We start from the raw sequence: 14,894 nt of genomic DNA, 5'->3' as shown, positions 1-14,894 counted from the left end.
GTTTGGCAATTCTTGTTTTCCCATTTCATCCAATGTATGGGAGGCAAGACTGGTGGCCAAGATCAAGCCTCCAAAGTTGCGTTGAACATTGAAGTCTCCGTCATTCGCCAACGCTCAATAAACTTTGCTGGTGTGATCTTTGAATCTGGTGCTGAAGCTGAACATGCACCAAAGGAAGAAGGTAGTACCTTACACCAGGTTCTTGTCCAAGGTGTTTGCCAAGATCTTTTGCAACAAGTACTCCACATAAAGCAACCTACCCATCTACAAGCTTGGATCCATAATCTTGGCTCATAAGCCGCAGAATGAAGATGTACTCTCTGTAATTGTGCCTGCACATTCTTCATTTTCTCCAACTGTGCTTGTATGTCCTTCTTCCCTCTTCAGTGATTTCTACAATTATTGTCGTACCTGTGGCTCCGATCCCAACCCCCTCAATGACCCAAATCACTGAAGGTGTTAATATCAACATAGCCACTGTTGAACACCCACTTCCACCAGTCTCAGCCATTTTCTCTTCTCCTCCTTCTTTGGTCTCGACACGTGCTTATGACTCATCAGCGATTGTCCTCACTGATGATGAAGCACCCACCACAGAACCTAAGGTTGCTCCTCTCGAAACACCTCAGTTAATGGACGCCTTTCCTCTCGAAGGCAACCTGGAGAGAACCAACATCAATCCTTCAGATGGTGCTGATGAACCCTCAAGTAATCCTCCATCCTTCCCCTTCATTTCTTCTAACCACGAGCTATATTATGCTCAAACATCTTCTTTTTCAGGTCCTTGCGACAAAGGAACGCCATCCATGGAAGATGAATATAACATGGCCGATGACGTGAAGCTATTACTCCCCACCGTAGAGACTGTCTTTGTAAAGATGGATGAAGTCCATAAAGGCATGCCTCTCAGGGATGAAGTTTTTGCTGACCTCTTAGTTGTCAAAGATGACATTCAAGAGGTCAAGGAACAGCTTTATGCGGTGCAAGTTGCTATAAGCACTAATGTTGAGGCTATATCTGCTTTAACCAGCACAACTGATGAAGCAAATGCTCAGCTTGCCAGTCATGGTGAGCTGTTGCAGTAGATACTAGAGCTCCTCCAACATCCAGTACCAGCTCCTACGCCCTCCTTCACAGCAACAGATCGCCTACAACTGGATTAGGCTCTCGAAGTTGGTCTTTTTCAGGCTCAATTGCTGACCATGCTTGAGCAGCGGATGGACATCATAGCACTAAGTCTTGATAAGCTGTTCTCTAGTCATGCTAATGACAAAGACGGGGAGAAAGATTTAGACGTTGTTGATGCTATCCCCACAACTGAAACTGAAGTTGACGCTACTAGAGCTGAAGCTAATGACGTTGAGGTTGTTGATGAAACCATCACCTCCCATGAAGATAATGAAGCTGAGTTCGTTGATGAAGCCGTCAGAGCTGATGTTGAAGCTCATAATGAAGACCTTCCTTTCACCCCTTCAGCGGATGCTGGTGATAAGGAAAATGATGATGAAGACGATGATAATGAAGATGACGATGATTCTTCTACCCTTCCTGACGCTGGAAAGGATCTCGGTGGTGATGATGATGAAAACGGCAATGATGATGATTTCAAGATTCAGTACCACAAACCCACCAGCGCTCTGAAAGGAGTCTCTCTCAGAGATTCTACATCCTAGGGGGAGAAAGAGAAAGAAAAAGAGAAGGAGACATCTACAAAGAACTAGAACACCGCATCGAAAGACAAAGGTGTTGATGAAAAAGGAAATCTCAAGGTATTCTTCAAACTTGTTGTGCCTTAAAGTACAAAATCTTCCAGGTTTGCTCTTGTTACTTCTTTTTGTCAACTCTCTTCTATCACTTCTACTACCTGCGGTTGGCTAGAGGAATGGGTATTTGAAAACCCAAACTCCATTTGTCCTAGCAACCAACAAATGCCTCAGCTTAAGGAGTCACTCGACTAAACTAGAGTAAAAATCCCTTTTCGTACCTCTAGTTGTGGTGAGTTTGACTTCCTGTCTGAAGCTGAAAGACTCGAGGCACTCAAGCCTGAGGAAAAACTCAATCTTCAACGACAACAGATTGAGGATGGCATAAAGCTGACCAAGTCTCTTGCTACTCAAGTTCTTCTAAAGAAAAGGTCTAAAACATGGTGAAAGTTGTCAAGGCCCAAGCTATGTTACTTTCCATTGCAAAAGCTGAACAAGAAAAGGCAATGAAGCTGAACGACCGAGACAGAAAGTGGAGCGAAGATCGTCTGAACAAGAGAATAAGTCCTCATCGCATCTCAAACGTCACCAGAGATAATCTTGAAGCTGTCACAGAGTATCCTTCCTACCTAGGTCTGTACAGCTATAGTGAATGGCTGGAGATCCGCCAAGCCATTCAGTGGTCAAAGTCAAGGCACAAGCCAATACTTAGGTACATCCTCAATAAGCTAATCAAGAAGATGTCTAAATTCGTTGTTGTACCTACAAAGCCGTCACTGAAGAAAGTTGGAAGAAGAAGACCTTCAAGTCCTAACGACGGACCAACTCTGAGGAATGAACATGAAACAAAGTTCTCCTTGGACGAAGTCCTGAGGATTTGAAGAAGTCAAAAATCTCAATGCTGAACCTCTCTTTGCCAGCGAAGGATCCTTACATTCCCAACACCGTGCATCTAAAGCTTGAGTTTGGATTTATTTTCTTTGACTATGAAGGCGAACACAGCTTCTAGAGAGTGTCTGAGTTTAATCTTTGTCCCATGGAACATCTTGCCTATCTAAGATATTGGTTAGACAATGATTTATATGGTGAAATGATAGACCGCAAGATCAGAAGAGAATTTCTATGTCGAAAGATGCTTGGAGAATAAGTACATGGTTACATTGGCTTCAACGACCTAGATTAGTTATGAAATTATGTATTGTAAATTTATCTTTCATTGTATGTCTTATTTATCTATGTATTTTCTTTCAGTGTACAACTTATATGTAATAAGTCTAGATATGTACTGACTGAAACACTTGTATTTTTCCTTTGATTAATATAAGTATTTCATCAGCCTCACTGAAAAAGATCCCTAAAAAAAGTAATAGGGACACATGTATATGAGTTCCAATATGCTCTTACTCTCACTGACAATCTTCAGTCAGTGAACATGCTTTCAGTTTCAGTTTCCCTTCTTGTACTTTTTCTTAAACTTGTAACTTTAGAAAACTTATAAAGTAAAGACTGATTCACTGAAAATGATCCCAAAATAGTCAAAAGGGACATGTACTTTATATATAACTTTTCCTTACTATTAAACCTTAAAGCAATTTTCTTTATGTTGCTTTGTCATCATCAAATAGGGGGAGTTGTTGATCCTCTCTTTTATTGATTTGATGATAATCCCTTTTACCTTTCGAAGTATTAGTGTTTCTGTCTTTTCAGTTCCAGCGATCATCACTAAGTCTATTCAGTGATTGCACACATTGTAAATCCTATAGCGATAGTGATACTTCAAGAAGATAAAACTCACACCAAAGAGCATTCAGTGAATGTTGAAGACTGAAACTGAAGATTAGTGACTGGTGCATTCATGATTTGAAGCGGTATTCACTGATTACAACATGGTCAACATATGTGTGAAGACTGCACAAGCCTCAGTGAATGCTGAAGAGACCTCTAGTGTTATTCAAACATTCAGCGATCAAATGAAGTTTGCCATGCAAGATTGTTTTTGTCTTGTCCTTTCCAAACACAAAGGACAAACCCATACCCTTTCAAGAGTATAGTACTGCACGAAGCCGACTAGTCGACTCTAGTGCCCACCAACTCCACGAAAGAATGTATGCTCATGAATAGACAAATGTACTATTCACTATAGCAAAGGACAAGCTTTCCTCTTAAAGCTTGATGCGTGTTCCAACCCTGCTTTGCATTTAATGGAATGGGTATAAATAGCCAAGTGCTCTCTTCATGCAAGATAGATCACACATCTATCTAAAAAACACATACGCTTATCTTCAAGCAAGTTAGAATCCCTCTCAAGAATTCTAAAAGTTCTTACCCAAGAAGAACATCTTTCTGTCTTTATCTTTTCGGAAAATTTCTTATCTTTGCCAAGTGTATTTGTGTGTAATCTTAGATTTTTTAGATAGGTTATCTTTACCTTTTTAATTACCGCAAACAATCTGCAAAAAATCTGTATTGATCTTTCTTTATCAATATATATATTTAAATACAAAAAGTTTTCTATGTTTGTATTCTTTGCACCTTCTACAAATTGTTCGTCAAAAACTCTTGTAGACTCGGCTGGGACCAACACACTGAGCCTCATGCCGGTGTCACTAATACAGATATCGAGCCTCCCACCGATATTGTTGATACAAATGTTTAGCCTAAGGTCGACATCTGTGATATTCCCATCAGTGACTTTCAGGGCACCGATGGTAATGAGAGTGTTGCAGCTTCTTCTTCGGATAGGTCAGTAAGTTCAATCAAAACTTGCTCACATACTTCTGTTTTTATTCTAGTTTTCTGGGCAATCTCCATCGATAGTGTTTCTCGTCTACTACGTGCCACATGTACTCTGCTTACTCCCTCTTCTCATGCTGCTACTTCTATGCCTTCCTCCATTTCCAATGCGGAAGAACTCCCAATTGTTGCTTATGTGCCTTCCCCTATTCCCATTGAGGGGGAGAAGACAGTTGATCATGCTATCAGTGACATCGGGGACGACTCAATATCTATCTCTTCTTCCTCATCTGATGATGACCATTGATACTCCTTTTGAGGGGGAGCTGGCTGATCATGACAGAGTTGCAGTATCTGTTGAGAGGGAGCAGCTGAGTTCTAAGCCTACAGTATCTATTGAGGGGGAGCATCAGCAGGTCATTTCTTGTTAGGTTGGTACTACTTATTCTCTGGTTGGTATTTTTGCTTCTTCTGGGGACATGGCTCCAACTCATCCAGAAGGAAAGGCACCCATGACATCTGATGAAGAAGTTGTTGAAGCTAAAGCAGCCAAACTTGTAATGAATTGAACTGAGGCCTCATCAAAAGGCAAACTTGTGCTTAAAGTTCTAGCTCCTCCTGAAACTTATCTTCATTTACTAGGCATTTCTGCTGAGGATTCGTCGAATTCAATTGCTCTTCAAAAGCAATTTGATGAAGCCAACAGGTCTCACACTTTGATCCAACGATCAGAATTTGAAGAAACTAAAGAGAAAAGAATAAGATGGTTCAACGACTCAATTCTCCGTCAGTATATTGCTACCCGAATTATCAGTGCTAGAATTAAAGGTCCTCAAAAATTGACTTACGATTCAAGTCAGATTTATTTGATAATTGGTCGAGCAAACGGAGTAGTGAGAACCGAAAAACTGTCTTGGATAAATGCTTATGGCCTATCTAAATGGATAGAGATAATCAAGTTTCTCAAGAAGAGCAGAAGCATGTATTTGGAGTTTGTCTTGGATTATTTGTATCGTCTCCTGAAAAAGATACAAATGATCAAGAAGCACTACAATCTGCCTTCCCTTGCACAACTTTCCTTTCATAAGCTGATGTTGAATAAAGTTGGCCCATCTATATGACTTCTTCTTCTTGAACTATCTTCTTCACTGTAAGTATTTAAATTCATTGTCTAGTATAGATGCAATTTATATTTATGTATTTATTTCAAGTTTTTTCATTCTTTATTTGTTTCTCTTTGATTCATTATTTATTTTGTATATACGTTTATAGTTAAAAAAACAAAAAAAAAGAAAAAGAAAAGAACCCAAAAATAATATGTACATGGGTCACCGAATTTATAAGTTCTTTTTCTAAAATAATTTTAGAGTTTGTGTATCTTATATTTATTTCTTTCTAAGAGGTTGTGCCATCATCAAATAGGAGGAGATTGTTGGGTCACCTATTGATTTGGTGATGACCCACTAATATGTTCCTCTACCCTAGCAACACTTAGTAGTTATTGATTTTTTGTATATTGGTGTCTTGGTACATACTTAAAGTCATTGGCAAAATCGAAGACTAACTGATGTGAAGACAGAAGATCATCAATGTGGTACTGTGGATCAACTATCAAAATTACACACCAAGATTCCAGAGTAGCTGATATGAAGATTGAAAATATTTTGAAGCTACAAGCCGATTGAAGGAAGATCTTCATGCACCAATGATTTGTAAGTAGCTATTTGAAGCTACTAATCCATCCAAAGAAGATCTTTATACAGTGTAACCCCCCAACCCACACATTGCATGTAACACATTTCATACAAAAGAAATACATATTATTCCATTCAGGTCCCTTAGTACAAGAATCTAACATGACCAAATACAAGGTCCAAAAATTCAAAATACATTTCTTGTACTAATCAATCAAAACTGTACATCAAAATAGATCTTCAAGCAGAAATGCATATAGGAAAATATTAAATTTTCCCCTTTCCCTTACTGTCCGTACCTCCTGCAACACATAGTTAAAATCACAAAACGAGGGTTAGACTGAAAGGTCTAGTGACATACCCTATTTATGCTATTGCAGGGTGTAAATCACCAAAATCTTTGTGAAAAACAATTATTCATATATATACAAATATATGAATAAATAGGAACATAATCCCAAATCCTTTCCATTTATCAAACAAAGCATTCAGCTATACAAATCTCATACCTCTGAACCAATCAGGTCTCATATAATGTCATTTTTAAACCTTCTCAAATTAAATAAGGTTTATATAAAGTTTCAGGCCAAACCTGATGTTTTCTCCTCAAAAACATCCAGACTATAATTTCCAATAAAAACCTTAATCCTAAATCTTTAAATCACAAAGAAATAAAGATTCCAGATCACGGTAGTCTTAAAGGATATAATAGAAAGAGTTATATCATTCAACACACATGCAAATGCCACCTTTATATCCAAATGTACATCTCTCCTTGATATGCCACCCTTATCCCATGGTACACCTCTCCTTGATATGCCACCCTTATTTCTTCATCAAAACTTTTCAGAAAATAATTTCAAATAGACCGTAGTCATTGAAATTATTATCAATACAAAAATCATTTCTTTCAAAACTTCCTTTTTATGATAAAATAACATTTTTTATCGAAAACACAAGATATCACTTCAAATCCGGTCAACTTGATTTAGCCGAACTTCATCTCCGGTCAACAATCCGGATGACACATCGCATAAACTTTGTCCGGTTTAATACTTAGGATTAATTCCAACTTTGTCCGGATAACAAGTCCGGACAACACACCGCATAAAACTTGATCGATTTATCACTTAGAATAAACATTAACATCTTTGTCCGGATAACAAGTCCAGACAATACCCCGCTCACCTTTTGACCGATTTAAAACAATCCGGACAATATATCGTCCAACCTTTGTCCGATTTAAAGCAATGCGGACAATACCTCGTCCACCCTTTGACCGATTTAAAACAATCCGGCCAAGCTTTGTCCGGATAAAATCCTTAAGTAAAATTCATTGATTTCATTCCAACAATAAACAAGATTCATATAAAACCAGTAGAAATTTTATGCAAAAGAGTTTAAAAATTACTCACCTTATCAATCTTTTGAAATCAAATACTTGAAATCAGCTTGATCTTGCAATCCAGTCAACTCTCTTCTTTAAATCACACAATCTTTTTCAAAAGGCAAGAAGAAGAAAATGGAGGCTAAGCCCTCCTTTTATACTTTCCTTTTAGGGAAAGTCGGCTAACTTCACATAGCCACGTGCATGCATACATACACCATGTATACACTTATGCACACATGCACACACATATGCATGCATACATATATTATGTGTATATATATATATATATATATATATATATACCATGCATACATATAAATATATGACATGCATTTCATATTATGCACATTTTCACATCCTAGCATGATCAAACGTAATAATTTATCATGCTATCATGTAATCATTTAATCAGATAATCACATATTATTTACCTTGGGTGATAACCAGGATCCGGTTATCACATACATACTGACCATATCTCTGCAAGCGTTTGTCTCTACTTGAATAGTGTTATATGTACATTGTGTATGAGGAAAATGAGATGTCAACAATGGTCAAGTCAACCCCTGCCTTCTTATCCTCAGGTGATAAGTGTTTCCATACTTTTAATGTTGAAGGTAGTATAAAATTCAGTATGCATCTCCTATGCAAACTACATACTTCCTTTGATAGATTTTTTAGTGTATTCTCAAGGTAATCGACTCTCCTCTTCTACTCCCCTACTCTCCCGTGTGTGAAAAAAAACTTAGTGTGTTCTTCATTTTTTTGCAAGTACTCTCTATGTTGTTCTTGTAAGTTCTTCTATTTGTAAGATTGTTTAGGTTAGGTTATCCTTTCCTTTCTTCCACAATAATCTTTATTGTATCTCTATGTGTTAATTCTTGATATTCATCAATAAGAATTAAAAAGTTACAAAAGTTTGTGTAATTGTATTCAACCTCCCTTCTACAATTACTTTCTGTTTGTTGCCATCCCATTCGGGACTAACAGACGCCACCAGTCCACCTATAACCGACCTTTCATTATACTGCAGTATAACTGGAGCATACCACTACCTGACATTACCAGAACATACATTGCTTTTTCTCCAACAGATGTGTCTGTACATGCACGACCCTAGAGAGCCACACCTCCATGCTCTCAAATGGGTTCTTCGGTACATTCGAGGTACTATCAACCATGGTCTTCAACTTCACGCATATCCCTCGTCTAACCTCATTGCTTACTCAGATGCCGACTGCGGGGATGCTACATGGAGATCCACATTAGATTATTGTGTATTTATGGGGGACAATCTTGTTTCATGGTCCTCAAAACGTCAGGGTATTATATCGCGATCCAGCACGGAAGCTGAGTATCGTGGAGTTGCGAATGCTATAGCAGAAACCAGTTTGCTTTGGAACCTCCTTCGAGAACTCTAGTGTCTGATGACCAAGGCCATTATAGTATATTGTGATAACGTCAATGCAGTTTATATGTCTACCAATCCGGTACAACACCAGCATTCTAACACATAAAAATTGACATTCACTTTGTCCGGGACAAAGTTGTCGTGGGTCTTGTTCGAGTTTTCCATGTCTCTTCCAATTCTCAGTATGCTGACATATTTACGAAGGTCTTCCCATATCTCTAGTCCACGGCTTCATTGATAGTTTGCATGTCTGAAAACCTCCCGATCAAACTGCGGGGGGATGTTAGTATCTTGTGTTTATTTGGGTTAGTGTGTATTTTGCTAGCCTACTTATGTATAGTCTTTTACGGCACAAAGCCTTTCTTGTAATGTATATATGTTTGTTAATTGAGGCAAGGAAATCATTTTCCAATAATAAATACCACCCAATTTATTCGGAAGTTCTAACTGGTAGACTAAAACTAAAAATGACCCAAAATGATCATAGAACGACTTCTTTGTTCACATACTATTTGGATTGAAAACCCATATATATATCACTAAAAACCCAGTAAATAATTTCTAATTTGAAGATAACAATTAAGAAACTAACATGCGATAGTAGAAAATGAAGAGAGTGTAACCCAAATCCTGAACCTCACTGTAATATTTATATCCAAATTTATGAGCATTTGTCCCAATTTTAAACTAGATCCTTGATCACAAATGGTTCGGTATACCACAGACTCAACTTTCCTTCATTACCTAATTATTTTTCATGGCAATACTTTTTACATCACTCTATTGCCAACCTGAAACTCTATCGAAATCAATATCATCAATGGCCACCATCCGAGACGTTTTCGTGGGCAATATATATACACATATTCCCCCCTTGTATGGACCATTACAGTCCTAATGTACACGAGCTTCTGTTGTGTAGTCCCTATATCCCAAGAACAATATTTTTCATATGTGTTAATTTCCAACATCATGTAACAAATACCGTATCATAGTTAAAGGTAATAATCCAAACATACGAATCTGGTATTATATCGAAGTAGTAACCATTTGATAATATATGCATTCCAGTTAGAAAATGGTTAAAAGAAAACTCACCTCGATGACAAATGAGGAATTCAAACTTTAACCGAATGAACGATCAAAACTGAACACTTGGATCTAAGTCAATTAAGCACGAATCACAACTAAGCAATTAAAATCGAACACTTGAATCTGAGTCAATTAAACTAAATCCTTTACTTTAAAGAACCTATTAGGTGCTAATCGGTACCCGGACAGACCCTAAAACGACATAAAAGAAAAACAGAAATATCATAAAATAGTAAGGAATGCGACTTCTATGCAACCTGAGTTGCATTCAGGTCCAATTGATCACTGAATTCATTTTCCCAGAACTGCTCATACCTGTTTTTCCAAGTTATGAACCAAATTAATACCAAGCTTAAATCTATATAAAACTTAGATAAAACTCGATTTGTTTTAACAAAACTTCATAAAATATCTTTTGGAACCAAAAAGATTATCATCCCATGAATTTATCTTCAAGGTTAGCCAAGAACTCAAATTTTGCTCAACAATGGAGGAAAACCCATATCCAAAATATAAGATGATGTATAACATAAAACTCATGATCAAAACTCAGGGATTAATATATATATATATATATATATATAGAGAGAGAGAGAGAGAGAGAGTTTTTCATTTGTTAACCCAAAAAAATGTTTTAACTTTATGAACTTTTAGACCAATCACAACCCATTTTAGTATGAGGTTCAACTCTATCCAAAAAATTAATATTAAGGGTATATGTGTAATTTTCTTTTTATATAACTCCTATATCATTGGAGGTTACATTATCATAAAATCCCATGATTTTTGCATTTTTAATATTGTTCTTAATTTCCCAGATTTTTAATGATTTGGTTAAGAGTTGAGTAACATAATTTCATTATAATATTTATAATTTTATGAATGGTGGAGGAGACCAGGTAGTAAAGTGAACATATTTTCCATAGGCGTACAATGCTCATTGTCTGTTAACATAAATGAACATATTTTCCATAGGTGTACAATGTTCATTGTCTGTTAACATATGAAAAGATGGAACAAACAAATAAAATTTTGTGAACGTATGTGAATATCCAAGCAATGCACATAACACATGTGAACATATATGAATATTCAAACACACTGTTCATAAGTGAACTCATCATTCATAATTGTTCATGAGTGAATCAATGTTCATATAGAGGGGGAGATGTCCATGTGTATATTAATGTTCATAATGATGGAGATTTTGTTATCAATGACAAAGATTAATATACACAGAGCGGTTACAAAACATTAATATACACATGGGCGGTTACAAAACATCCACGTCTTTATGATTTTTATTCCAATAATATCCTTGTTTGTATATGTTAATCTTAGATGGTAACATATTATATTATGAGTGATTACAAAATTGTCATCATTAATGTCATTCATTGATTTACAAAATGAATGATTGTGATAATTTCACAAAGTTAACACCATAAATTGGGTTAACAAAAGAACCTACCGCTATAATATATATATATATATATATATATATATAAGATCAAATGTTAACCAAAGTTTTTGTGTTAACTTTACAAACCATTTCAACCAATCACAATCCATGTTTCTATTAGGTTTTTATCTAGCTTACAATTTAATGCCAAGGGTAGTTGAGTAATTTCATTTTTATGTAACTCCCATATCATTAATTGGGAGTTACAAAATCATAAAATCCCTAAAAATATGCATTTTTAATATTGATATATATATATATATATATATATTTAATATTGATCTTCCATTTTTACTGTTTTATGAGTTTGTGATTCGTGGAGGAAACAAGGTAGTAAAATCTTTGGCATCGTTCAAGTTATTATGGATAAACGCATTGGAAAAGAACTAGACAACATTGAGAAGATTAAAATGGTTAATGGTGACAATCGGAGTTCGAGTACGGGAAGTGAAGAAAATAAACCAAAGCTAATGTCTTCATAATGGATTAATATTTTATTGTACCCGTTTTAATCGAAATTATGTTCATTATGATGTTTTGTGCTTTTTGTAGTTCATATTGTGTTGGTAGCTTTTTCTTTAATTATTAATACGTACCTAATTTACATGCTCAAATGGAATTCCATGCTCAACCGATTTTCATATGGTCATATAACCGACTTTTATGAATCATTAACCATTGTGTTCATGTTACTACTCTCATTTGAGTATATAACACTTCATGAACGAAATTTTGTGTCATATGAACACAAGTGTCATTTTTTAAGCTTGATCCCAAATCTTTATATTTGTGTAAGTGCTTGCACCTGGTGTTCATATATGTCAAATTATGTAAGTGATTGCATCCGGTGTTCATAGTATAGGGGCTATGTGTTCATATATTTTTCTACGATATTTTCTTCTTATGTGGCTTGATCATGTTCACAAATTGTTCATATATGTTCATGTCAACTTACCGAGTCGTTGGTAAAAAAATTGCTCTCAAATCTGTATATTTGTGTAAGTGCTTGACCTGGTGTTCATATATGTCAAATTGTGTAAGTGATTGCGCCCAGTGTTCATAGCATGGGGGTTATGTGTTCATATATTTTCTACGATATTCTCTTCCTATGTGACTTGATCATGTTCACAATTGTATATTGACGTATATGTGCATGTGTGTTCACATGTTACGAATGTACGTATATGTAAACATGTATTCCTATAATGTTTTTGAATTTGTGATTGGTAGAGGAGACCCGATAGTAAAGTTTTCGGTATCGTTCAAGCTATTATGGATAAACCCATTATTCATAATGAAGGAAATATTGTTCACAAATGTTCATATTGTGTTCATATGTACACTAGCTGCATATCTCAACATTGGTTTGCTCCTGAATGTATTCATAATGAAGGAACAATTGTTCACAAGCTGTTCATATTGTGTTCACATGTACACTAGCTGCATATCTCAACATTGGCTTGCTCCTGAATGTGTTCATAATGAAGGAACTATGGTTCAGAAGTGTTCATATTGTGTTCATATGTACACTAGTTGTATATCTCAACATTGGCTCGCTCCTGAATGTGTTTATAATAAATGAACTATTGTTTACAAGTTGTTCATATTGTTTTCATACATGTTTTTTTATTTATTTCCTTTCTTGTAGCAGCTATTCTTATTATGTTCATATTGAATTCATAAATGCTATGTAGTTCAAATTCATATATATATATATGTCAATTTTTATTCGTTTTTAACACAATGGTTCATATATATATGTGTGTGTGTGTGTGTGTGTGTGCGTATGTATGTGTGTGTTATATGGTTTTTACATTAACAAAAATAATGAGATTTTTTGATTTTGTAACTCCCAATTAATGATATGGGAGTTCCATAAAAAAGAAAATTAGCTAAATACCCCTTTTCCCTTTGTTCACATATGGTTTTTGAAATTGTAAATTTAAAAAATTAATTGTTTATCATGATTAATCACAACCATTTATCGTAAGAATCAATGACTAAGATTAGTTAACAAAGTTAACACAATAATCTTGGTTAATATTTGAACCAGTCCCTGTATATATATATATATATATATATATATATATATATATAGAGAGAGAGAGAGAGAGAGAGAGAGAGGGGTAGGATCTTTTTTTAACCAATAAAAAAGTGTTAACTTTATAAAATTATGCTCATCAATTAGAAACAAGTTATACATTTAGTCGATTCACATGATGGAGGTATTTAATGAGGGTAAAAATGTAATTGACGATTTGGTCTTGCTTGTAATGCATATAATGGACAGTTACATTTTCTAAGGATTACATGACTTTAGCATTTATAATGGACCGTTAAATGTTCATAAATGAACATGTGGGCACAACATTGTACCTACATATTGAACAATGTCCATACATTGAAACTACAACGAACCTAAGATAAATGTCGAACAATATTCATAACTAGAACCTACATGTTTAACAAGGTTCATAACATTGAACCTACAGTGAACCTAAAATGAATGTTGAACAATGTTCATAACATTGAACCTACAGGGAACCTAAAATGAATGTTGAACAATGTTTATAACATTGAACCTACTGTTGGTCTCTTGAGGGTCTACAAGATAAGTAAAACAGTTCGTAGAAGGGGGAATGAATACAAACACAATATTTTCAAATTTTAAAATGTATATTAATAGAAAAGATCAATACAAAGTTTACAAGACTGTTTGCGGAAAGATAAGGTAAGAAAACCTATCTAAACAATCTTTGGTTACACACAAATTCTTAGCAAATGAGAAAAGAAATGCTGTAAAGAAAAGTTCTTTTACTTAAGCTAGAAAATGCTCGAAGTAAGAATTAGGTTATGAGAGTGAGTTGTGCGCACTCTGCATGGAGAAGAAACACTTCTATTTATACCCAATGCATTAAATGTTCATTTAACGCAATATGGTAGGGTTAGAGTGCGTGTCAAGCCTTAAGAGGAAGGCTTGTCCTTTGCTCCAGTGAATAGTACAAAGAACACTATTCATGAGCAAACATCCTTACCTAAAGTTGGTGGGCAATAGAGTCGACTAGTCGGCTCCGTACCGTACTAACTATTAGAAAAGGTATGGTTTTGTCCTTTGTGTTCATAAGAACAAGACAACAACAATCGTGCTGTTATAACTGGGTTTACTGCAAACCTGGGTCAAGGTAATCTTATGTGTTTATTATGTGGATTATGTGATAACATGCCTAATTATGTTAATACTTGCATGGATTATGTGTATATGAATAGATTCTGATATTATGCATACATATAATAGAATATAATATTTAAAACCCAAACTTCATGGTTAAGAAATGAATGGTTTTAAATTATTATCTTCACCGCCCAAAAGACTTTTATATTGGATAAAAATCCACCACCGCCTCATTTA

The 14,894-nt window shown here is 35.4% G+C and overlaps 1 protein-coding gene across 1 annotated transcript; it reads left to right on the top strand.

Annotated features, from left to right (window-relative positions):
- The first annotated feature begins 1,202 nt into the window (after nucleotides 1-1,202).
- Nucleotides 1,203-1,673, top strand: LOC112501630 (prostatic spermine-binding protein-like). The gene has a single exon (XM_025105317.1). It carries the CDS (start codon nucleotides 1,203-1,205, stop codon nucleotides 1,671-1,673), a length of 471 nt encoding a protein of 156 aa, XP_024961085.1.
- The last annotated feature ends 13,221 nt before the right edge of the window (nucleotides 1,674-14,894 follow it).

This window comes from Cynara cardunculus, unplaced genomic scaffold, assembly GCF_001531365.2.
Source record: "Cynara cardunculus var. scolymus isolate 2C unplaced genomic scaffold, CcrdV1 Un_Scaffold_347, whole genome shotgun sequence".
Classification (NCBI taxonomy): domain Eukaryota; kingdom Viridiplantae; phylum Streptophyta; class Magnoliopsida; order Asterales; family Asteraceae; genus Cynara; species Cynara cardunculus.
This window is presented reverse-complemented; position numbering and strand designations above follow the sequence as displayed.